Source organism: Mirounga angustirostris, unplaced genomic scaffold (assembly GCF_029215605.1).
Source record: "Mirounga angustirostris isolate CCGP_5_RB_7025 unplaced genomic scaffold, mMirAng1.0.hap1 SCAF_4, whole genome shotgun sequence".
NCBI lineage: Eukaryota > Metazoa > Chordata > Mammalia > Carnivora > Phocidae > Mirounga > Mirounga angustirostris.
The window spans coordinates 131,553,954-131,580,527 of record NW_026991712.1 but is presented as its reverse complement, the minus strand read 5'-3'; the positions used below and the strand labels follow the sequence as shown (position 1 = coordinate 131,580,527).

At 33.7% G+C, this 26,574-nt stretch overlaps 1 protein-coding gene across 1 annotated transcript in view; it reads right to left on the bottom strand.

Moving 5' to 3' along the window:
• The window catches only part of NEGR1 (neuronal growth regulator 1), an 862,215-nt gene that overhangs the window by 495,024 nt on the left and 340,617 nt on the right, over positions 1 to 26,574 (bottom strand). The window contains exon 2 of the mRNA XM_045897413.3: positions 206 to 438. Coding sequence (XP_045753369.1) covers positions 206 to 438 — 233 coding nt within the window. The remainder of the gene's footprint in view (positions 1 to 205; positions 439 to 26,574) is intronic.

Here is a 26,574-nt window from a genome sequence, read left to right as displayed (position 1 = left end):
AACGGATAATTTTTGATCTTGGTAAGTGGGGATTTATATGTCTATAATAGCCGTTGCACTAATGGAATCTAGGAACATAAATCCCTGAAGACAATGACTACGCATCTTTCAACATTGTCAGTTACTCCTGAGTCATTTTGATATCTAAATATTGAACATTGTTAAATATAGTCCTTCACAATATAGGAGTTATAGAAATGCATACCTTGCACAGTTAGATGCACCTGCATTGTTCTTGGTGTATGTTGAGTCTGAACAGAACACGTGTATGGGCCATCGTCCGTCACATCTACATTCTGTATCTGGAGGTTGTAGTCCCTTTTATTCAATGTTGAAATTGAAACTCGAGGATCCACCGACCACTTATCACCTCCCGCAAAAATAATACTTGACCGGTTCAGCCAGGCACCCTTTGAAGCTCCATCTTCCAAATAACACCTACAAATTACCAGAGACAGACACTATTAATCAAAATGAAAATGAAAGACAATATTTTCTTTGTTCTGAGTACATTTCTATATGCTGAATTATAGCACTGCACCAAATGCAAACATCAGACATAAATGCAGAAAATATGAACATATGAACACACTGGTACATCTTCCATTCCTGATGCAAATGTGAAACAATGACTGCATACAGTTTTGTTTTGTTTTAAATGTGTGTGTCTGTTTTAACTCGAAGCCAGTCAAAAATCCTTTTTTGTTCTGTCTGGATGACCAGTAAATTTCAATAAAGCTAAATTCCTTCAAATAATAATTTCAACATTAAAACATTTTTTCTTTGAAATTATAAGAAGTAGAAAAGGTCCACAAGTTAGCCTGTTTTTTTGTTTTTTTTATGTTTAATTAATGCTTTTATTAATAAAGCATAATTTGAAAAGCATAATGCTTTTATTAATAAAAAATAATATATTTTTAATTTTTATTAATAAATAAACAACACACTGCATCAGGTCCAGAAAACCAAATACAGGCTGGTAGAATTATTACTCATATAGAATGGATGTCCAAACATCTAATTCTACTTTGGAATGCACCAAATATACAGTCCTTTCCCCCAGAACACTTTGATGTGCAAAGGTATGTCATGGATTTGAAGAAAGACAACATTTGTAGAGATCTGAAAGAATGGGAGATCTCCTAGGGTGGAAAAGATAACGTCCCTGACCTACCACCAACATGCAGGTTATGGCAGTCCTCTGGCCAATTAATGCATGATCTTTTGTTTTGTTTAAATAGTTTTATCAACTTTAAAACACTTTAGATTCATAGAAAATTTGAGAAAATATTACATGGTTCCCATATATCTTCTCACCAAATTGCCCACATTATTAAACATCATATATTAGTACATTATGATACATTTACCACAATTAGTAAATAAATACTGATACATTATTAATGAAGGGGGGGAATTGGAGGGGGAGACGAACCATGAGAGACTATGGACTCTGAGAAGCAAACTGAGGGTTCTAGAGGGGAGGGGAGTGGGGGGATGGGTTAGCCTGGTGATGGGTATAAAAGAGGGCACATATTGAATGGAGCACTGGGTGTTACACACAAATAATGAATCATGGAACACTACATCAAAAACTAATGATGTAATGTATGGTGATATAACATAATAAAATAAAATTTTAAAAAAGCACTTGGTAAAAAATTAAGGAAAAAAAAACTAAAGAAAACTTAAGAAATCTGAATAAACGAGTTAGCCTGTTTTAACCAAATCCAATTCCACTATAATGTACTAGATACTAGATAGAAAACATAGAATAGTACCATATCGTGTTTATTTTTTAAATTATGCATTTAAAGAGTAGTAAGCCTGTACACTGAAATTATAAAGGGCATTTTACTGATAATATTGCCGTTGCAAGTGAAGAAGACAAGGCTTAGATAGTACCTTTAGTAGCAAATACTTGCTGTCTTTTCAATAAGCCTACCAATAGTCTTTCCAGGAAGCATTCATTTATCCAACAAACATTTATGAAGCTTCTACTATTTATGGATTTAAAAATGGTAGCGCCCTTGCTCTCCAAAACTTTTAGTCCAGTAAGGAAGACAATCAAGCAAACCAATCAATACTAGACAGAAGATTATTTGATTAAATCAGGCACAAGTTACAAAAAAAGAGCTACTTGACTCAGAAGGGGCTTGGGGGGTATAGAATAGGCTTTAAGGAATAGGAAGTGTCTTGACTAAAGAGGCAAGGGGTGGGAGACAAGACATTTAGACAGAGGGGCCATATGTGAGTAACACCAGAGAAAAGTGTGAGAGAGAAAGCCAAACATTTCAAGGACAAACAAGCATGGAGTATAGGGTGGGAGGGGTGAGAGATGAAATTGGAAAGGTAAACTAACGCCAGATGACAATAGAAAGGGTGATGACAATTAGTAGATTTTAAGGCCAATTTTGAAGCCATTTATTCAAAGTTGTATTTTATAACAAGATTCAAAAATACAGCTTTGTATCCAAGAGAAGTCAGACATCATGATTTAGAACAGAAGAAGGCTGTGGTCATATGTCAGTGATTTTGCTGAGGCCTGGAATTCTATGTTTCATCTTGAAAACGTTCTGATACAAATTAAAGACTAGTTTTCTTAAATGAGTACAAAGCACAGCTACAGAATGAAAATACACATACATCGAAATAGTTTGACAGCATTTCTACAGAACACCTTGGGGGATTGAACACAGTGTTTGCGATTGCTACAAAATTGCAAGCTGAATGCAACAGGGTAGGCTGCTGCCAACTGTATAAAACTAATCAGTGGGTGAAAAAACAAGGAACAAGGTACACTGCAGAATCTAATTTGCAGTCAGCTTCACCATCTACAGAATCCAAACTAGAAAAGTCATAAAGGTCATTGTTAATTGAAAAGCTTTTCCTTATATAATTAATGAAGAAAATAAAACCCACTCTAATGATATAATTAAACAATTATGGTATATTGTCATTCTTAATGATATGCAGAAAGAAGATAGAGGGGACATATTTCCCATTTCACAAGATCACATGTCTACTGGTATAGGATAGAACACTGAATCACCACTACTAGGACTCTGGCCATTTCCGTGCTTGTATGTAATATATGGGTTCATCAAGTGTTTATTGTGTGACCTCTGCATTCATGGCCTTCACACATTATCCTATCTGGTGCTCATTACAACCCTCTGGTGTATGGATTGCTATGCCCAATTCATCACCAGAAAATAAATGGAATGTTTAGGTTAAATGACTTGCCCAAGCCACACTATTTAGTGAGTGACAAAGTGGAATTCATAATTAAGTCTTATATTTCTATGTTCAGTGTCCTTTCCTCCATAATGTAGATCAAAGACTTTTAAAATAGGTTTCAGAAATGGAAAGATGATCAGAATGTTGCAGAAATTACTGCAAGTAATTTCTTATTTACTAAATGTGACCAACTGTTTAACCTGTCCTATTCTAAAGGAAGCAGAAAATGAATTATTAATGCATGTTTTACCATGAAAATTTGATTTAGAACACTCTGCCGGGCATTTTCCTTTCCCTTCAGGCAGGAACAGCTTTACCTTTATTTGGAGAGGTATCAGGAAGACCACAGATTAACTAGCCTTTACATACTAGAGCTTTCATAGACCAAATCTGGGTTACAACTCCTGGTCTTAGCATAAGCACTATTCCTCTGTTCTGGTATATTAGGGATCATCAGGGAAGAACAGAATTTAACTTCTTCCCTGTGAAAAATGAAAAGGGAGCTTTTCATGTCTCCTTGCTTGGATGAGTGTATTTCACAATTGTTATTGGTCCTGATCCAAAGCTTTTCAAGACATACATTAGGAAGACCCTTGAATGAGACTCAACCAAAAAACAAAAACAACAAAAAATTTTTTTCTATTACTTCCTTGGATTTCTGTAGCATTATTCTCAATTACACTATTGAGTTACAATTTAAATAACTCAAATTATCATAATGGAATTTTACCAATTGGGAATAGCAAGATCTAGGAATGGCTCTCTATTCTATAAAATCATAAGATGCTTATATAGAGACATACAGTTTTAAGGTGAACCATGAGATGATTATATCAAATACATGAAATAGGTCAAACACGCACATAAGTTTCCTTAATCGTAAGGACTACATCTCCTACCTTTCTACCTCCTCTGCGTTCTTCATATCCACCCTAGTTTTGTGTTTTTTCTTTTTTTCCTTTACAATAGAAAGAGATACTGCCTAACATCTATATAATGTATTAAGAAGGAATTCTAGAAGGAAGGAAGATATTCAGGGTATGGCAGAGGAGGGCAGGTGTGTGGGGAGGGGTGAAAGTATGAGAAGTGGTGATAATTTAGTTTTGCACTCTTCAGGCACCAAAAAATATTTTTCTGGGTTTCAGAATTCTAATGCCTAAAAATATAAATATGTTGGAATCCTGGCCCATACAAAGTTCATAATTCAGGAAGGATGATATAGTATATTCATGAATAGCCATCATGCAGAATAACAATTATATTGTTATTATAATTGGATTATTACAATTGCCTCAGAGTTTCTGGTTTCTGCCCCCTTGACATCTATAGCATAGTTTATTTTCTCTACAATAAACAGAGTTTAAGTCAGATCATCAACATGCCTTCCTATTTCACTCATAAGAAAAATTCTAATCCTGAAAGTGGTCAAAGAGCTTATGTAATCTTCCCTTGATGTCTTTCTGACCTTCCCAGCTGCCACTCTTCTCCAGTTGATTCTGGTCTAGACTGCGGTCCTCTAGCTGTGCTTCCAAGTCCTGCTCTTGCCCTAGGAAGTTTGCATTTGCTGTTTTTTTCTGCCTGGACCTCTCTTCCCCCAGAGATCTGCATAGCTTTTTCACTATCTTCCTTTACTGAAGTTCCTAATGTATTAAATAGCAAAAATAACACCACTGCCACACTCCCATGAAATGCATTATCTGTTTAGTTGATGGGTTATTTTCTGTCTCTCCTTGCTAGAAGTAACATTCTGGACCATTGTCTATTTGATCACTTCTGTGTATTCCAGGGGCCCACATATAATTGAAAATAAATATAAATAATAAATATAAATATTTGTTGGATGGATGTGAATGAAGGCAAAAATTAAGATAGTTTTAGAAGAAGGAATAATATGGTAAAGTAAATCACTTTTCCAAAGTGCAACCTCGTTGGGAAAGCAAAGTCATGCCCACATTAACATATGATAACATATAATTAAATGCAAATATCTGTCGTACAAACAGTGACTGATGTATGATACGAGGATGAACTAAGCAATCTGAGACAGTGGGCGGGAACCAAGCTCCGTGAAGAAAGCAAAGTGGTAGGTATGGGGCAGAGGTGAGCTGGGCTCATAACTTCTTGAAATAAGAAAGAACTACATTTGACCCTATACTTTGGGAACCACTTTAAACCATTGAATATTCTGCTGAGTGTGCTAGGCACTTTGTTAGGCACTTACAATTATTATCCTATTTAATCTTCACATAACCCTATAAAAGTCAGATACTATTATCTTCATTTTAATAATGGAGAAAAAAAGGTACTGAGAGTTTGTATCTTGAACGAAGCCAGTTGGTGACAGATTATGTTACACATTCCTAGAGTCAGAAGCAAGGGTGAGGGATTGTACCACTGTAGGATGGAGGAATTAATGAGTGAAGGAGAGTCTGGTGAGGTAAAGACAGATCATTAATGGGGGCAGGATGGAGCAACAATTCTTGGGTCACAAACTTGGATCTTTTTTCCCCTCTGGACTCCAAAATGGAACATTTTAACAGTTAGTGATCTTAGGATCTCTTTGAAGTACAGATAATGAAATAATCTGAATAAAAACTGTTCAATAATGAATATATCCTTTAATTGAGTATGGCATGGCTTTTCTTGACAGTGTTTTTTTTTTTTTTTCTTTTCTTTTCCACTTAAAAAATCTGCTAGACTACCTACTTCATTGGGAGATGAGTGAAGCAGTTCTAAAAATACATTTTTCCCCCAGAAGCTGTGTTAACACCATGCCAAATATCATGACAAATACATAAATTTTAAGTCAATCATCTGGATGTTTTGTAAACATAGTTCCAAACATCTGGTTGCCGGAAAATGTATAGAAAATAACCTGAATACTTAATTTTGTTTCATGGCTGTTAATTATATAAACCCGGGCTTAAGATAGTTAGTGCTTTTCTAATAAGAATGGCATCGATGTTTTTGAACTCTTTCAAGGAGTTCCTTTATAAATGACACTACTGCACACTATTAGGCAGGTCCTGATCTGGAGGGGTATAAAGTCCCATTTGGTGAACCTCTAGCTGATCAAAATGATGTTGGAATAATTCTAACAGACTCTGTAATAGTATCTCCTGTGATGATTAAATCTGAAAGGTGGCTATCAGAAAATTTGGTGGAAATTAACGTATTTGGGGCTATTTATTATTTTTTAAAGCTCTGTTAAGAAAAATAAAACGCCTATGGCTGCTGAGGATTGACTTTTTTCTTTCATATCCCGAATTCTCTGTAGCACATTCCAAAAGCATAAGCCTTAGCACCATTACCAGTACTCCACACAGCAGGATTTATTCAGCTTTATGGAAAGAGACCAGCTTTTCATAAGACTTGTTGATTAATGAAAGCTCCTATTAAAGGCACTAATTAATAAAAGAAGAAAAGTGCTATTTCCCTTGGCTTCAAAGCTAAGCCATGTGAAAATGATATTCCTGTGAAGGAGCTGGCCAGCTACCTTCACAACTGTCTTTTCATTGTATCACAAAATTCTAAATTTGACAGGAGAGCTTTCAGAAGCGTAAAGAAAAAAAATGAAAAATTCACGACCCCATACAATCACCATGCTAATTCCTCATGTAAAGAGTTTTGATATCCTGGCTTCCAGGCCAAAATGAAGTAAGGGAAGTAAAGCAGAGATTAAACAAACCAGAGCAAACTCTATCCCCCTCCTACTTGCCTTTGTTTTTAAGGCACTCTCTTCTTAATGTCTTTGATGATAGTTATTCACTAGATACTATATCACAGCTATGGATATGAATAGACATGTATATACATATATACATATATAACATGTAAATTATATAATACATATAAAGTTTGCTAGATAGTAATATTATATACAACATTAGGTTGATTTAATATTTCCAGATCTCCTTTACTACTACTATAGTAGAAAGTGCTTTGGGGCAAAAACAAATCATATTATCTTTCTATTTTGGCATGGGAAATCCATAAAATCAGCAATTTGTCCAATGAATTTTAGTTATTTAGTGAAGTACTCACCCCTATAGATGATGAGAATTATACTTTTAAATATTTTTAAGAGATATGTAAGTGAAAATGCACTTCTGCCCGTAATGGTTCGGTAATATTGCATGTTTTCTTTTTTTTTTTTTTTTCAGATTTTGTTTTTTATTTCCAACATGTACCATTATGTATCATCTCTCTACAAGGAGAAGGACAAGAATCTATTCATCTTTTCATCCCCAATATCTTAGCATACTCACTAAACATTTGGCAAGTAAAGGGTTCTAGAGGGGAGGGGGGTGGGAGGATGGGTTAGCCTGGTGGTGGGTATTGAGGAGGGCACGTTCTGCATGGAGCACTGGGTGTTATGCACAAACAATGAATCATGGAACACTTCATCTAAAACTAATGATGTAATGTATGGGGATTAACATAAGAATATTGCATGTTTTCTATAATAACATATTGATATTACTCCTGCAAGATATTGTTGTAAAGCCACTGTGTACATTTCCTTACAAAGAACTTTTAAAATAGCAACTGTCAAGTACTATCATAATGCCCATTTTGCAAAGGAGAAAGTGAGGTATAGAGAGGGTAAGTAACTTACAGATGACTTCCTTACTGAAATTTGTAATGCGTGGAAAAAACTTTATTATGAAGTAATTTCATTAATCTCCAGGCAATTATTATCTAATTAATATTACCTAAGTAATATTTATAACACATGTACATTTATTTTTAGAATGAAAATTATGTCATGTTGGGCATATTTTACTAATAGTAGCAAAAAAGAAAAACAAAATACCAATAACATTGATTTCTTATTTTGCAAGAGAAATAAATCTCTTTTCTATGTATTTCATTCTAGCACTTTTTTTCATTAATAGAGCTATATTAAAAATACCTTGGATAAGAGATTGGAATTTATCAGCTACTATCTAATTATAAGACCAAATTCTCAAACTACTTATATATTTTTAATATTGTAAATCAGAGGGGGAAAACCTGAAAATAATATTTTTGAGTTTTATATAAAATTATACCTAATTCCTAAAAGATGGGAACTTTAGTATGATCAAGTGAGAGTGCAAACTCATACCTTTTAGTGTTATTTTAATGCACTATTTAGATTATTTAAAGTTTATATTTAAAAACACATTTATAATCCAACATTTTCAATGCCTAGAAAATCATTAACATTTGATTTTGGATTAATTGCCAAATTCCAAACATTAACATCATTTATTTTAACTTATAATTAAACCATGCTTTCTATAATACCACTTTATCTTATTTTTTCCATTCACTCATTTAAGTCAAGCTTCCATGTAAACATATATGTCTGTGTTTTGAAGGGTCAGTGCTAAGAAATGTTTATACATTTAGAGTTCTTCAGGACATTGTTTGTAAATCACTCAACATATAAATTAACATGTTACATAAAATAAGTATGGGTAGAGTGAAAAAGAGCCTGTACATTATAACTAAAGAAAATAGGGAAGTCCTTACTGAGGTCTAATTATCATCTTTTAATAATAATAATAAATCCCACTTGCTGAATGATAACTATGGGTTAAGAAGTATAGAAACTGTTTTAATATATGATCTCATCTAAAACTAACAAAGCATTTTGAGAGGTAGGTAGGTCTTACTATGCCTGCATGAAGAATAGTGAATGCACAAATGCAAGATTTTTTTTTAAAGATTTTATTTATTTATTTGAGAAGAGAGAATGAGAGAGAGAGAGCATGAGAGGGGGGAAGGTCAGAGGGAGAAGTAGACTCCCTGCTGAGCAGGAAGTCCAATGTGGGACTCGATCCCAAGACTCCAGGATCATGACCTAAGCCAAAGGTAGTAGCTTAACTAACTGAGCCACCCAGGTGCACCCAGGATTTTTTTTTAAGATTTTATTTATCTACTTGTGTGTGGGTGAGAGAGAGAGAGACAGAAAGAGAGCAGGGAGAAGGTGTAGAGGGAGAAGCAGACTCCCTGCTGAGCAGGGAGCCCGATGCAGGACTTACTCCAAAGACCCTGGGATCATGACCTGAGCTGAAGGAAGACACGATCAACTGAGCCATCCAGGCACCCCACACAGAATTTTTTAAAAAGATTTATTTATTTATTTGAGAGAATGAGCATGGACGCACAAGCCGGGAGAGGGGCAGCAGGAGAGGGAGAGAATCTCAAGAATTCTCCCCACTGAGGATGGAACCTGAGGCCAGGCTCCATCTCAGGACCTGAGATCATGACCTGAGTCGAAACCAAGAGCTGGAAGCTCAACAGACTGAGCCACCCAGGTGCCCATGAAAGCAGGATTTGATGAATGAGGCAGAGAATATAAACAGGAAGAGGTGTTACATATTTGAAAAGTTCCTTTAGGACTAGCTTTGCTCAAATGGCTTTAATCATGAATCAAATTGGAAATTTCTTTGTCTTTTCTACTTTTTTAGTTTTTGAATTCAACTAAACCAGCTTGCTTTCTCCCACATGGACTTGAATGTAAGATATTTGGATCTGGAAGGACTTCAAATTTTCTGTTAACTGGCAGGAGCTCTGAACCGCTGTGGGGAGAATTGGTCTCCAATACTGTCTCCCCAGCAGCTGCTTCCTGGAGAAGTTGGACTTTCACCTCAGCAGCTATAAAGGGAATGAACACTATATTCAAAATGCATGCAGGAGATGTTTAAAATAGCAGTATCAGAGAGGAGAATGCAATCAGGCCCAGAGAAGTGACTGAGATAAAACTTTAGGGTCTCAGCAAACCTCTCTATTACATCCTCTTTGGGATGGAGCCAGGTACAGACACCTCATTCTCAAAACAAGAGGAAAAATAAAATGGAATTCTATATTAAAAACAATATCAGCAATTCTACTCCCTTCCATCAACCATCTTTCTGTTTATTTAGAAAGTATTCTATTTGCACATAAATACAGATGATAAAATAAGAAGTATACCAAATGGATATACAGAAAAGTTCTAAACTTATTTCTTTTGTCAAACAAATTAAGTACATGCTTCTTTACAGCATCAGTGAACACACAAATTTAGAAAACAAAAAGAATTGTAAAAATTATTCTTTCTCTCTCTCTCTATCTCTCTGCTTGTGTTGGTCTTTAAACATTCTTCTGGTCACTGTTGGATCTTTCTTCTTGCATTTTTTTCCTAATAAAAATATTCCGAGCACAAATTTTATTTTATGAATAAAGAATGGCTACATAGCACAATTAATTAAAGCCAGCCTTGCAATCATTAACTAAAGTAGCCATTAATCCATATTTATCTGTCCTCTCTTGAGAAAATTGACTAAACCATATTTCAGTATGAGCTATGCCTTAAAATATAAATTAGGAAATGTGCCCCAGAGGGGGGAAAAAAAAAAGTAGTTGCTTTTTTTTCCATCTGCTTCCTGCAAACAAATTTAAACTGATTATATTTCCTCAAAAGATCTTAAAAAGTAGTCTGAAATCTAAGTCTTTGCTAGATCACATGGACAAATTATTCATCCTTGAGAGGAAGCATAGTGTAGTGATTAATTATAGTTTATGTTGGAGTTCAAATGCCAGCTTTCTTGTGTACTAGCTGTGGAATGTCAAACAAATTAATTTACCTCAATTTTCTCACCTGTAAAAGGGGGTTAGTAAAATTACTCACCTGACAATATTGTTATGATGATCATATTAGTTTGTTTAAGGTGTTCAGGATGGAGACAATTATGTGGTAAGTGTGTAAGAGTAACCTTCCTGTGGTTAGCTTTGTTTAAAAACAAAACAAATGGGGCGCCTGGGTGGCTCAGTTGGTTAAGCAACTGCCTTCGGCTCAGGTCATGATCCTGGAGTCCCGGGATCGAGTCCCGCATCAGGCTCCCTGCTCGGCGGGGAGTCTGCTTCTCCCTCTGACCCTCCCCCCTCTCATGCTCTCTGTCTCTCATTCTCTCTCTCTCAAATAAATAAAATAAAATCTTAAAAAAAAAAAACCAACAAAACAAAACAAACTACTACCACCATCACCACCAACAAAAAGACCCTGTGATATGAAGCATAAGAGAAAGAAGGGAAAAAGTGGCATTTGTAGAGTCTGGCTTGATACAGCAAAACATTACTTATCTATGTAGTCACATAATCTCCAAATCACATAAAGGGCGGGATCACAAGAAATAATTTTACAGATAAAGGAGTCAAACTTTAAAGTACTTCTCCTATTTTACCATCTTTGAACTTCCAGAAAGGCTTTTTTTTCTTCTTTCTACTTCTCCATTGTTTTTTTTTTTTAAGATTTTATTTATTTGAGAGAGAGAATGAGAGAGAGAGAGAGAGAGAGCACGAGAGGGAGGAGGGTCAGAGGGAGAAGCAGACTCCCTGACGAGCAGGGAGCCCGATGCGGGACTCGATCCCGGGACTCCAGGATCATGACCTGAGCTGAAGGCAGTCGCTCAACCAACTGAGCCACCCAGGTGCCCTCTACTTCTCCATTTTATAAGCAGAACATACAGAAAAAGAGAGCTTTGGTGTTATATATATTTTTTAATTATTTTGAGACAGAACACTTATGTTTAGAAACCAGCTCCCTGGTTTACTAGCTATTGTTTTGGGCAAGTAATTCAACCTCTATTAAAGCCTTATTTATTTGCAAAATGGAAACAGTACCACCTGTACTAAGAACTCCAATTCTGGTATAAGATCAAATGAGACTGTGCATGGTAGATAGATTCATAAAGTTATAAAGCAAAATATAACTGTAAATATTTTATAACTATTACACTGTTTTATGAGTTAACTTTCCTCATAACTCTAGAACACAGTTATATGAATCTCTATTTGGAGATTATATGAGCACAATGATGTTCCCAAACTCAGTGAGATGAAAAAAAGGTTACCAACTGGTTTTTTTTGTTTGTTTTTATGGTCCATAAAATGATTTTCTATCCTATGTAAACTTTTTCACTTTTTTAAATTGCCACCTAAAATTTTTAACATAATCTGATGTCTTTGCAAAAAATTATAATTTCTGGTTGTTATAAATATGGCTACTTTATAATAAACTTGTTATTTCTCACTTTTAAATGTGTGCAAGGAAATCTAAATAACATAGTGATTTGATATTACTATCATCCATTTAAAAAAATGAATAAGTTCTATTTTAAAAGAAATGCTATATTGTTTCTTTTTATTCTCAAACTCATATTTCCATACTACTTCTGCTATTTAATTTGATTCTAAACCAATTTTTAAATTTTTTTAAATTTTATTTTGATAACTTATCTTCTCTGCAATAAAACTAAACATATAAAAAGTGGCTATAAAAAATTCTTGTGACTGTAAGAATCTAAGTGCAAAAAATATTCTGGATGAATTTATTTTCACAATTGTTAATAGTGTATAATTGATCAAATTATATATATATAATATATATAAATATACATATTTTTGAACTTTTCTTTTTTTACTTTACATAGTTAATAATGGATGTCTTAATGAGGTGGATTTATTTAGATATATGAACAAGCTTTCTTGTTCAAATGAGCATACTATTTGCGTACTATTTGCTTACATGAAACAGGGTCTAGAATCAATTCTGAGAAGCCTTGTTTTCTTAAATAACACTATAAGAATGGAAAGAGTCCTGTTACAGTGACACCACTCAAATCCTTAACTCCACTGGAGTGATGTAGTTCTGGTATAATTCCTAATGCTCTATTGGTGTATAATTATTAGATCTTTCTGTAGATATGTTGGAAGCAAATTGGGAATTGTGACTTAATTTCTGTGACATGACACCCAAATCCCTTGTGTAGACCTTGTTTGGATCCTGATTCAACAAACCAACTAAACAAGACATTGGTGAACCAACTAGGAAAACTTGGTTATGAACCAGATAAAAGACAATACCAGGGGCGCCTGGGTGGCTCAGTTGGTTAAGCGACTGCCTTCGGCTCAGGTCATGATCCTGGAGTCCCAGGATCGAGTCCCGCATCGGGCTCCCTGCTCGGCGGGGAGTCTGCTTCTCCCTCTGACCCCCCCCTCATGTACTCTCTCTCTCTTTCATTCTCGCTCTCTCAAATAAATAAATCTTAAAAAAAAAAAAAAAGACAATACCAAATAATTACTATTTATTTTTTTAGATGTGATAATGGCATGATGTCCACTTTTTTAAACAGATGTATGCTGAAATAAAGAGGAACAAAATGATACGATGTCTATGATTTGCTTTAAATTAAATCAGCTTCAGCTAAGAAAATAAGAAAAAGGAAAAGAAAACAGATAAAGGCGGTAAAATCTTGATAATCATTGAAGCTGGGTGAAGGGTATTTGTTTCTACTCTTGTGTATGCATGAAATCCTCCCCACTTGCATAAAATTTTTTATTAATTTTTCATTTGAAAAATAGAAAATCATCATAAACCCTAAGAATATTTTTACTACAGTTTAAAACTTCTGTTACCTAGAATGTTATATTTTATATCTTTTTAAAATTTTTTTTTACTCTTAAGCCATTTAACTCCTTTAAAAAAAAAAAAAAGCTGTCGGCATACTTGCCTCTAATTTTTCTCCCTTTTAATCTCCAGCTTCTGTCTACACAGGGTTAGGGGAAACAGATTTTGTGTGAGAATTATTGAATATTAGCTTACAGATCAGCTGTAGTGTCTCAAGACATTCTTTATAAAGAATATTTGTTTCAAGTATAGTTGCTTTAAAAAGTCTTTTCTCTTCCTTCTGTGTTAATTCTATGTTTAAAATTGCTAGAAATATGTTAAAAACAAAACTTGGCTAAGACAGGCTGTATTATAATTGCCCATGCATGTACCGGTAAACTAAAAATATCCTGTCTCTTAATACTAATAATAATGTCTTAATTTTGGTAAATCCCATAAGCTTGATTAATTTTTTGTTGCTGTTGTTTACTCAATATTTTTAAATATATGTGTTGGGAATCTCTTGGATTTCTTTTCCTTTTGAGAAATCTAAATATACTTAACCTTTTCTCTGTGATCAACTCTTTTGTTATTCTTAAACCTTTGCTGCTGGAAGAGATATGTGTGTGCTTCGTGTGTGTGTGTGTGTGTGTGCGCGCGAGGGGGAGAGAGAGAGAGAGAGAGAGAGAAAGAGAGAGAAAAGACATTTGGGGCTAAAATAAATAAGAAATGAAAATGAATATTTATAATTACAAGAATAGTAAATGATGGCAAAATTTGAATATGTAACCAACATATAATTTATATTCATTTCATCTGAACTCTTTCCTAAAGAAAGTACCAGAACCTCCCCAAATATCAATGTATTTCTCGCTTGAGAATCCATCCAGCAGTAGTGTCTAGTGGACAGCTGGACCCGTCATATCTCAGTGCCTGGCTGGCTCAGAAAAGCAAGTACCTCCAAGGGATGTAAAATTCCACTGTGACTTATGCAAAGCTGAAATTTCAGCCATAAATTTTTGGCTGGACCTTTCCTTACTGGATTGTTGCATATTTTCTTATCTCCATGAATAAATCATTTCTCAAGGTCAGAATTCTGTGATTTTGCCATTACTTCCTCAAAACACTCTAAAAAGTAAACCTGGAGAGCAAAGAAGAAAACCACCACTATACTGTTCTCTAAAAACAGGTGACCTGGAATCTGGTGAAATGCTAATGTGGTTTCTCCAAGGATCATTGTGACTTAAATTTAGAACAACATAGGGTTGAATCACAATTCTTCCTGACATTTACTAGCCTTAGACATTTGGGCACTATTCAATTTTTTTAAACCTTCACATTTGATTCTTTAAAATCAGGATAGTAAAAATAAAATAAAATAAAATAAAATAAAATAAAATAAAATAAAATAAAATAAAATCAGGATAGTAATACATATTTGAAAGGGCTATTTTATGAGGATTAACTGAAATGTCCCAGGGGACAAGACCTAACACTGAACCTTAGATGTTATTTCTTTGGGAAGTTCTTCCTGACATCTCTATTCCAGCCCTTAGACAAGTTTAATGGAACTCTCTTAAAGCTTGAATTGCCCCCAGCACATTAATTATCTTGCTTTATTAACCCACACTGTAAAACTGCTTGTTTAAACCATTTATTGACCCTCCTAAACTATAAATGACCCTGGTTGACTTATTCATTGTGAGGCCCAGAAATGAGTGCGCTGTCACATAGTGCTTTAAACAACAACAACAACAAAAATTGTGTGTACGTGTATTTTGGATACTATGAGAACCTTAAATAAAATACAGTGTGAATGGTGCATAAAAGAGGAGAAATCACAAACTGCCAGAAACAGGAATGGGATGGGAACAGGTCAGGGAATAAGGTCAGGGCTTAGTACAAGAGGTAGCACCGATGTTCACCTTACTCCTGTTGTATTTTAATTCCTTTGCTCTTGGTTATCCTAAATTGAAACACACACAGAAATCTCTGGATTTCCTCTATGGTTCAAAATAGAATATATCATTTGGAACAAATGGGCATGCCCACTGTCTACAGGGTTTACTGCTTGTCCATTGTACTATAAAAATAAGAGTAATAAAAAATTCTAGCTTTCATGAACTGAAAGTAGAAATGTTATTTGTCTCAGCAAAACAAATGGAAGCCACTCATATGGTGATATTTTCTTTCTTAAATTTCTGGAGCATATGAGAAAAACTCAGGGGCCAGGTTAAATAAAAAGTGGGTGAGAAGCAGTCATAAAGAAACTGTACTTGATAAATGAACAAATATTTTGTCTAAACATTGGAAAACCTTACTCATTTGGTTTTCATTTGATCAGAACAATATGACATTTTTAATTATTATCCTTACAAACACAAAAATAGGTTTTTAAAATTTTATTTGATGATCTACAAACATGTTCTTGGTTAAATATTACTATTATTTATGTCATTTAGTTCAGAGTTCCTAGTTTGGGACAGTAAGTCTTCCACTTCTTAGCAAAAAACAACCATGTCATTCACTGTCCTTAAATTTATCTGTATTTTCTTGCTGAACCTACTAGTAATTGCTTTTAGTATAATTTATAATTAACATAATGTGTATTGGGGGAACATAATTATACATAATAAATATATGGCAATAATAAATTAGAGAAAGAATGGACATTGAATGCTTTTTAAAATTAGAAATATAAAATTAAGTGTCCCTTAACATTGTAAGGGTTACTACACTTGAAATTCTTTGTATTTCACATATTTTCATCCTCAAAGACTCTGTTTAACTCTTGAACTGGTTTCTTATGTAAGGAACTCCTTACCTTTTATTCTATGATTCTATGTCTACCTTAGCCATTAATCTCTTACATGAAGCTGTCAAATTTTTTTATGAAAATCGGAGTGTACTGTGCCCACTTTTCTTATCTTTCATACTGCCTTATTTTCAAGCAGCCCAGCAAGTTAGTTAAGCACAAACTGCCTTGTAAAAATCATGTTTGAAATACAGCCACATTTTCCTCAGCTTTTATTCTGTTACCAATATTTCACAATTGTCTTTCCAATCAATACTGAGCACATGGGGCTATTGTTTCCTGGCTTGCTTGTTTCCTGAGCTCCTTAATCTATATCTTCTGAATCAAAGGGACTTTACATATGTCAGACTGTATGTACACACACATCTTTTTTTCTCTCTCTAGTTGGTCTCTAATTATGAACCCTTGAAAGAAGCTATCGTATTTTTCTCTTTGCTTTCCGTAAAGCATCAGTTTATCATATGCATGTTTTCAGGATTTCAAATTAGCACTGAGCAGTTCTTTGAAGCCCTACTTTATTTTTCATGTACTAGTACAGAAGAAAAAAAAAGATGATTTATAAAATAAATATAGTACTTTATGGAGACCTAATAGATTTTAAAGTGGCATCCTTTGAGTCATAAGTAAATGAATGTATTAATTTTCCTTTGAAACATACACTGGTCCAATAATTAAAGGAAACCATTTCAACAAAGTATACTTTTGATTTTGCCAAGCCCCAAATATTCTTACAAATAATGGGAAACATTTGTCTTTCATCTTCAGTAACGGTTGAAAGTCACCACTACCTAACAAATGCTCAGTGACTCTTGTGAAATGAGTTAGTCATCCCAATTAGCTATTAATGGGCAGACAGCTATAATAAGCAAATCACCAATAGCACTACTAATTCAACTCCACTTTATATTTAAATACAGAAAAAAAGGTGAGTCTCAGATGTACCTTATTTTCTCTGTCTAATCTTATTGGGAAATAACCACACTTCAAAATGAATTCAAGATTGCTATTTTGAGGCAGATCCTGAGTCAATTCCCATTTCAACTCCCTCAACAAATTTTCTTATAAATTCTGTCTATGCAAGGATACGAGAAAATTAAAAGACAAAAAGAATATTTCCTTGCTTTCAATAAGTTTACAATAAAGAATGGAGGATATGCAAATATTTACACCATGATAGATGGGAAAGAAATACCATAATAGATTCTATAGGCTATAAAGATGTTTTAGAGCAGATAAGGGCTATTCTTGAAAAATATGGAAAGAGGTCTTTTTTTTTTCTTTTTAGCATATCTTATGAATTGGATAATAAGCTAAGTGATTTCACATATACTATGTTATGTAATTTTCATAATAAACTTCTGAAATACATATTATTATCTCCTGGATATACTGAAAAAATGCAAGCTCCAGAGCTATTAATAATTTTCCCAATAATTTTCATTTGTCCATCCATCCATACAATTATTACTTTCTCCTAGAAGTTATTGAACTTCTTATTTAATGCTTTCAGTATTGCACGGTTGACTAGGGATACTGAATTGGACATATATGGTCCCAGAAACTCCAGGAATTCCCAGAATAGTAAGGAGACATACAGATAAACAGATCATAAAGATATACTGTGATAGCTAGTATAATGTAGGTAGGTAAAAAGGCTAAAGAGAAGGTAAAAGGGGGAATGCATTAAGTCTTCCTGTGCAGTCTTGTGCTGAAATGAGAATTCTTAAAAGCAGAATATACAGTTAGAAGCTATTATCTTAGCCAGAACTCATGACAGACTAGACTGGTTTGTCAATAGAAAAAAATAAAAGAATATAGATGAGAGAGTCATAGTCAAGGGGGAATTGTTAGTCTTTAAAGAGATGAGGGGTTTAGTATAAAACAAGAGTGAATGGGTGACATTATTTTTAATTGTTTGAACTTAGATATCTGCAAAAATACAAGCACTACTTATCTCTAGGGAAATTGGAAAGAGGACTTGGTTTAAGGGTGGAGATAATAACTACTTTCTTTTTAACATATTGCATTTGAGTCACGGGTAGCATCACCAAGAGAAGGTGGTCAACAAGTGAGTATAAATGCAGTCATTAGGAAAAAGACATATTTAGAAATCATTCACAGTAGAATTAAGTGTGGTCATACCATAGGACATTATGAATAAAGAGTCTGAGGGACAGAAATCTGAATATCCTGCATAACCTGCATATGTTGAGGAAAGTAGGAAAAAAAAACATTTTAACATGAAAGCCAAGAAAAGTTTTAACAAAAAGGGGCATTCTCAAGTGTCTCACACTACAGAGGAGTGAAACAAGGACTGAAAACATGCCATCAACTAGATTATTTCTCAGTGACATTACAGAGAAGCAGTTTGAGTGGAGTGGTGATGGTGGAAGGAAGGAAGCATTTTAAGAGGTTTATTGGAGAGAATGAGGATCAACAGAAACTACAGTTTCATCAGTGCTCAATCATACTCTTTCTATAAGAGCTAGATATATGAAAAATAAAGCTTTCAGCAGCTTTCTCAATCTTTCTGTTTTTTAAATCTCATTGCATTTAATGTCCCTAAGTATTCATCCTAGCTTACTACTTATATACAACAGGCTTTAATGAGAGATAAAACTGACCAATTGGATTATCTTGTACATCCCTGACCTGTAGCCTTTGAAACTATAAATCACAAATTCCCTATTTGGTCATTGCTGAATTGGCAAGCACCATTTAATTGCCAACAATTTTGTTTTAAACATTGTATTCAAAGTCTGTCTCCAGACAATATTTTTGTACTAAAAATATTGATTATAGTCTAATATTTTTGTCCACACAATAATATAATTACTAGATCCTTTATTTCCATCTTATTTAACTTATTTGGATAATTTTAAATGTATGAATTCAGGACAGCATCTGACACCCTTATTACTCACTTAAAACCTTAGAAAATAAAAGTGCTTAGATTGTTTATTTTCTTCTCATCATTACATTTTCAATTAGTCTGTGTGGAGGGGTATTTTTTTAAAGATTTATTTATTTATTTGAAAGAGAGAGAGAGAGTGTGTAAGATGGGGAGGATAAGAGGGAGAGGGAGAGAAAGAGAATCCCAAGCAGACTCTCCACTGGGGCTCAGTCTCACCACCCTGTGCACGTGACCATAGCTGAAATCAAGAGTTGGATGCCTAACAGACTGAGCCACCCAGGCATTCCTGGAGGGTTGTTTGTAATCTTTAAACTTGTACGTCCCTGTTTCATGTTGATATTAAAAATGGTTACTTTATAGCCAGTTATATTTAGATAGCAAAGACAAATCAAGGAAGAGAGAAATCACTTTAAAGAAAAGGACTTTCACATAAATTGATTTACTGTATACTGATTAACATGGATCCAACTTCTTCTCTATCCTTCTGAAAGACTGTGCACCACAGTTCATAAATTCAAGCTTTGAAAATCTTTACAATATTTTAAATTTAGTTGGATATAAACCTAAATAAAATAGAAGACTCTTTAAAAAATCTTGCTGACGTAAGCAATTATCAGGATAATTCACATAGATAATACCTCAGAATTAAATGAACATTAAATTAAGGATGAGGGAAGTGTTGGAATAATTATACTTATTTTCAATAATCCATGCTTTTCTGACTTCCAAAAAGGAAATTGAAGGAATCAAGATCTTAAAAACAAAAATCCATATAAGCACACTGTTGAAAATACAAAGTTCAATAATACAATCAATCCAAATAAAAACTATTGCAGTCTTGTAGCTGTCAAGCACACGTTATAAGTGATCAAATAATGATTAGCATCATTTCATCATTAATGATATACTAAACACTAATCAAATATGCAAAAGGACTTTATAAAATTGCTGTTGTTGCTATATTTTACAGGAAAATGAGATGAATCACAAGGAAATGAATATCCTAAAGCTACAAACTAGAAATAGTTAGAGCTGGGTTTTGAACTGATCCAGCTGAATCCAAATTCCTGGCCTTTTCCACCATATTCTCTAGACTACTACAAAACTAGTTCACTCAGATACCACTGAGTAACCCTTTTTTATCCTAGAATGTTACAGAGAATTATGTAAATGAGTCCAGGAAATAAATATTTTTTTAGTAGGCCATGATCAGAGCTTACATGGGCCTAATGACACTTTTAGTAACTGAACAGGGAAGCAAATGATATTGTATAGAAAATAATTCTTTTACATGGTAGGAGCTAAATTCTTGAATACTAATATTCTTCCTTTTCCTAGCCTACAGATAGAAATGGCAATGAACTCAGGGCTCTGGGATCCTCTGACACAATAGATTGCAAACTCCCTGAAGGCAGCTTTGACCACCAAAGGTCCAGCAGGCCTCCCTATACAACAAAGAAAGAAAGAGCGGAATGCCTCTATTCACTGCATCACTCAGATATATTTATGTCGTATATAAAAGTTTGGTCATTTGTTGGTACTCCAGGGACCATGAATAAAGTTCAAGTCCTTATTCTCCCCAGTGAACCAGGACAAGCCATTCGCCATTTGCTTTAGATCAGTCTTCTTGCTTTAGTGTTAAATGAGGAAATTTTTGTTATTATTTTTTTTTTTTTTGTACTTTTGCATTCACTTTCCCAAGAGTTTACCACTGGGAATTACTAGGGCAATGTTTGTAACGAAACCTCAGTTACAGGTCAGCAGTAGCATGGGTCATGATACACATCTTTGAGGTTAGTCCTGTTTGTGCTTTTGTGCTTGAGAGCATGAAATTTAGTTTCCACAGAACCTTCAGCCTATGGAAACTAAACCTAACTGAACCTAACTGGTTCAGTTAACTAGTTAACCATACTGTTGCTGAGGAAAGAATGGGCTTATAAACAGATTACATTTTTGTGTGGAGGCTTATGTTCACATGTTGTCTAGGGAGAACATTTGCTCTGATTTAAAAATGAACAGGTGCTGAAGACAGCATTAAAATGGATAAATTCAATTTCTATTCATTTGTGTTTACCAGTAAACTAGGTACTGTAGCTCAAGAATATAAGTGAATATTTTAAGAAGTCAGAGCTAATATTGAGTAGTTTCGGCCACCAAACAATACTCTAGCAAAGTGATTTTTTTTTTTCTGATTTGCTTCAATACCAAATGTATCTCCAATAATCTAAACTTGATTACTAATTCCTTAAGTACAAGGATTTTTTTGCTGCCAATATATATCCACAGAGCCTAGCATGGTGTCTGACACCTACCAAGTGCTCAACAATTATTGACTGAAAAAATTATTAATTGAATAAGTCATCTTTCAGAATTACAATTAATAACATAAATCACAAGTATATCCAAGTTCAATAAAGGGGATTCAAAAACACATCATCAATCCAAGAAATAATGATGTAGTATCCTCTTACAAAACTAAATTCTCACCTTTCACTTTGCTCTCTGAAATACATTTATTGCTAAAGCCGCAGGTAGTATGGGGGAAGGAGAACTCTTTCCATACATGGTAAAAAATAATGAGAAATAAGTAACTTGACCCTTAATTAGTAAAAATTTATTATTAAAGTCAAAGTGAGAAATGAAAATCAATGTTTTTAACACTGATACTTTAAAAGCTATATAATGTTTGCGAATTTTTTTGTCAATACATTTCAGTCATATCATCAGGAAATATTCCTATTTTACTTTCTGTGAATTTTAATGGTCATGTAAGTACACTTGGTCTAAATTCTAACTGCAGAGCATGTGGGATTCTTGATAACACAAACTAGTATAAAGGGCTTGAAAAAAGAATCTGAAGACCTGGACTCTAGTTTTTATTCTGCTAGCAACTAACTGACTGTTATTTGGGATTTAGTCTCTGCAGCCTGAAGTTGCCTTATCTGTGAAGTAAGATCAGTATTTTTCAAAGCGGGTTCCATGGAACAATTTCCTTGGGATGTTAAAAGACATTATCTTCAAAATAAAGTCTCATATACATATAAATGAATTAAAATAATCAGGTTCCCTTATTTCAAGAATTCTCAGAGCATTTTTAGCATATTAATTTTCATGAAGACTCTCCAAGAAAGAGAGATAATACATAGGTATCCCCAGGCTGATTTGTCTCTAAACACCATGTCCAAGATTAATCTTGCAGAATTATTATTCCACAGAGAGAAAAAAAGGATGACAAACTGAAAACCATGCATATATCATAGTGAATATTTCAGTGAACTTCACTTTGTTCACTCTGGCTCATTTACAGACTTGGTCTATAGAGCAGAAAACTAAATGCCAACAATACTATGATTAAATTCAAGGGTAGCGTGATATCATCATGTATTTGCTCTACTTGGGTAATCTGAAGCTCTACAATCTAGTTTTATAAGCACTGAAATTACATCAAACCAATCCTAGGCAGAGAATTAGTTTACTTTATATAAAAATGAATTGAACCAAATAGATATATAATTGGTATTTTTATGGATAAATACAAATCAATATAGTGATTCACAAATGATAAATATACAATTGTTAAAATGTATAGCAAGAAAATGCTTAAGTTTCTGCAGCTGAGAAGAATAAAGCATTGCTAATTAAGTTCTTTCTAAAACATTATTTTTGCATATGACCAAAATATTTCTCAATAATCACTCTTCAATAATAATCATATTAAAGTGTCACTTGGGTTTTGGAATCAATTCAACATATCTGTCCATCTCATTGGTATTTTAAAATTGTTTAACATAGACCAAATGTCCAGATGAATAAAAACTTATTGCTAGCAAATCAATAAATATAAAAAAAATATGCAATTCACTCTACCAAGTGTAAGGGGTACTCAGTGAACAAGACGAAATGTGCTGCCATCAGAGAACTTATAGAATAACCTTACCACCTTACCACCATTCTACCTACTTTTATTTAATTAATTTGTTCTCAAATCCTACTTTGATTATGCAATTTTCTTCTTAATACCATCAAATAACTCTTAATTGTCCACAGAATTAAGTCCAAGGACATTATCCTGGAATCAAAGATACTTTATGATATGACCTCTATCTACTTTCCAGCCATTTCTCCTATAAGCTTCAAACATGACCACAGTGTAATAGACACCTTGGTTCCTTTTCTCTTTCACAAATAATTTTATTACACTGAGCCACTAATGATAAATTTGTCTGAAATTTTCTCATTGTATTTCCCACATTGTAGAACCTCATCCATCTTTTAATGTCCATTGTGATTCCCTCTTTGAAGTTCTCCTTTCTTATCATCCCACATGAATAGAGTTTTCACTAATGTGTGTACAATTAATGTAGGTCCTGAAGGATCTTTTTGAAATTTTTCTGTTTACCTCCTGAGTAGAACTATAGCATTTTCATGACAAAAATGTAAGGTGCAAGTTAATGCCTCTAGACTTCTCTTTCTACTACAAATCCCCCCTTAGGGACATCCCTTCCCTTAGCATCCACATCTTCCAATTTTCTAACCCCTTTCCCAAAGTAGGAAAGAATAGATTTCAAAATATATATCTATTCATATCAATTTTGCCTTAATCAGACATTTACATGTTTAAGCCTAATTTATAACTGGAAAAATAAATTTTTGTCTCTCCATAAAAGAATCTAGATTAAAAACTATGAGATAAAGGAGATCAAGAAAAGGACTAAGAGGAGACTTCCTCATGGTCCAAGGAATCATACTACTCCTAAGAGTGACTCTGAATATAATACTGATTCATCATTTTCAAAATTTTGATGAGTAGAATATTTACTTAGTATGTAGTTAAGAGTACTTATCTCTTGGTCTTCAAGTTGTCCTCTATATGAAATCTTCCTTAACTCCTCCCAGACAGATTCATTTAATCCTTTACTGTTATTATCTCAGTATTTTTGTTTATACCATTAAAATCTCACTCATTATACCAATGCAAAAGGCCATTCAAAGGACAAATAACTTATTTCCCCACTGTTAAGTGATCTAATTCACTTTCACTGTTCTATTATCATTTTTATAACATGATGATTCCCAAACCTAAAGCTAGCCAAGATCTCTCTCTTGAATTCCAGAACTTTGGAGCCAAGCATCCATATCTCAAACTGAATTGTTTAAAAGTGAACTAATCATTCTTTCATATGCCCTATCTCTTCCTATTTTCACTACTTTTGCAAAATGGTACTACTACCCACTTATTTAAATAATACTTTCTTCCTCCCCCCTCTCTCCTCAGTACACACCAAAATAAATTACAAACTTCAATCGATCTAAACTTTTTAAATATCTCCTTTCCCAACAATATTTCCTTTGATAATGTTCCTTACTGGTTGGAGAAATGTGTTAGGGAAGTTCTTTTACAAATATAAATGGTAAATTATTTTCAATACAATATTCATATATGGACCTGCTAGATACAGTTTTCTGTGTCTTTGGAATCTATTTGGGGTATAAATAAACTTAAGCAACTAACTATTTAATTTAGTCATCCTCTTCTTAACATGTATGTTTCCTAATAGTTTAATTGCAGATAATTTTTCAGGTTGCCTCAGTGCTGCTAAATCTCATACCTATTTCTTCATACTAATTTTTATTTTAATTATTTTCATATCAAAAGTCCATCAAGTCACCTAATACTTTTTTTGACTGACACTTTGCAAATTGAAAACCTTTACACATACGAAAACATTTTTTCTCAATGTGTTCCACAATTTTGATAAATAATATAAGAGAACCCAGAACAGGGCATCATCAAAAGACAAAAGTTCAGTCCAGATATTACATTATGTATTTTCTCTACCAGCTGTGCTAAAAATTGTACATCGTAGAAGTGATAACAATGTAAATTCACACAGACATTCCTTTGTTTCTCAAATTAATAACTTTCATAGGTAGGCACTCTGAAAGGTATCAAAAGGTGGCATTAGACTTCATGTATGGTACCCTTTAAATAAGCAGAATGGACTTTGAAATCTTTTTCATGCATAGTCTATGGGTATTTTTTATGCTTTTATAGATGTTAAAAAATCTCAAACATCTTGTTCAATCAAATTAATTCACTGACATTTACTGACTACCTCCTATGTAAAAGACATTGTGTTTGCCCTATGAAACTTCTTTTGGCCTTGGATCTTGAATAAAAATATTCTTCTAATTGTCCTATTATAAATAATATTACTAGTTTCTTTGTACCTTTTTTTTTACACTCTATGTTCAAAGTTACAAGAAGGCATTTGTTAATAAAGTAGGTCCTTTAAAGAAAGGTTTATTGTCACACAAATTTGAATCTGATAAAAGGCAACTACATATAATTTTATAGGGATTTTAAACTGGACAGAAAATTATCATAGCATAAAATGAAAATGTAAGTTTTCTTTATTTCCTATTAAAGTTGGACTTTTAACAGCCAGAGCAGATTCTCAAATTAATTATTTTACTGTTATTATGCTTTCATTTCTTGTATCCATCCTAAACTCTGTCCAGCATTCCCATGAACATTAGTGGCTCATTAGGAGGCTCCGAGTTAATCCGCAGGGCTAAACATTTGTTCCATCATTAAGGTCTATTTTTCCCAGACTTAGAAATAAGCAGAAATCTAATTTTGGTTAATTTTATTACCTAGGTCATAGTAGTAAATTCAACTCAGTCTGGAAACAGCTCTTATAAAATTACCTTTTATTAAAATGAACTATATATTTTGTAGAAATGTAAAAATGTCCCCGTTGAGGCAAAATTCCTTAAATGCCAGAATACAAAATAAAATTATACTTATTTTCCTCAGGCATCATTTAGTATACTATTAACTCCATGGCTTGTATAATTTGATGACTCCTAACTTTTCCATAAACAAATTACAGTAATGCCCAAATATCAGACTTTTGTCAAACACACATGGGGGAGGATTTTATCATATTCTCATATTGCCTAAGCAATTCGCTGATCATACTTCAGGCTCACTAAGAAGCATCACCCGTGTATTACTACAGACTGAATGCTTACATCTCCCTAAAATTCCTATGTTGAAACCTAACCCCCAGTGTTATGGTATTAGATGAGGGAGGTAGAATGAATGCCCTCAGAAAAGAGTCCCCAGAGAGCTCGCTTACCCCTTCTCCCATGTGAAGACACAGCAAAGAGAATTGTCTA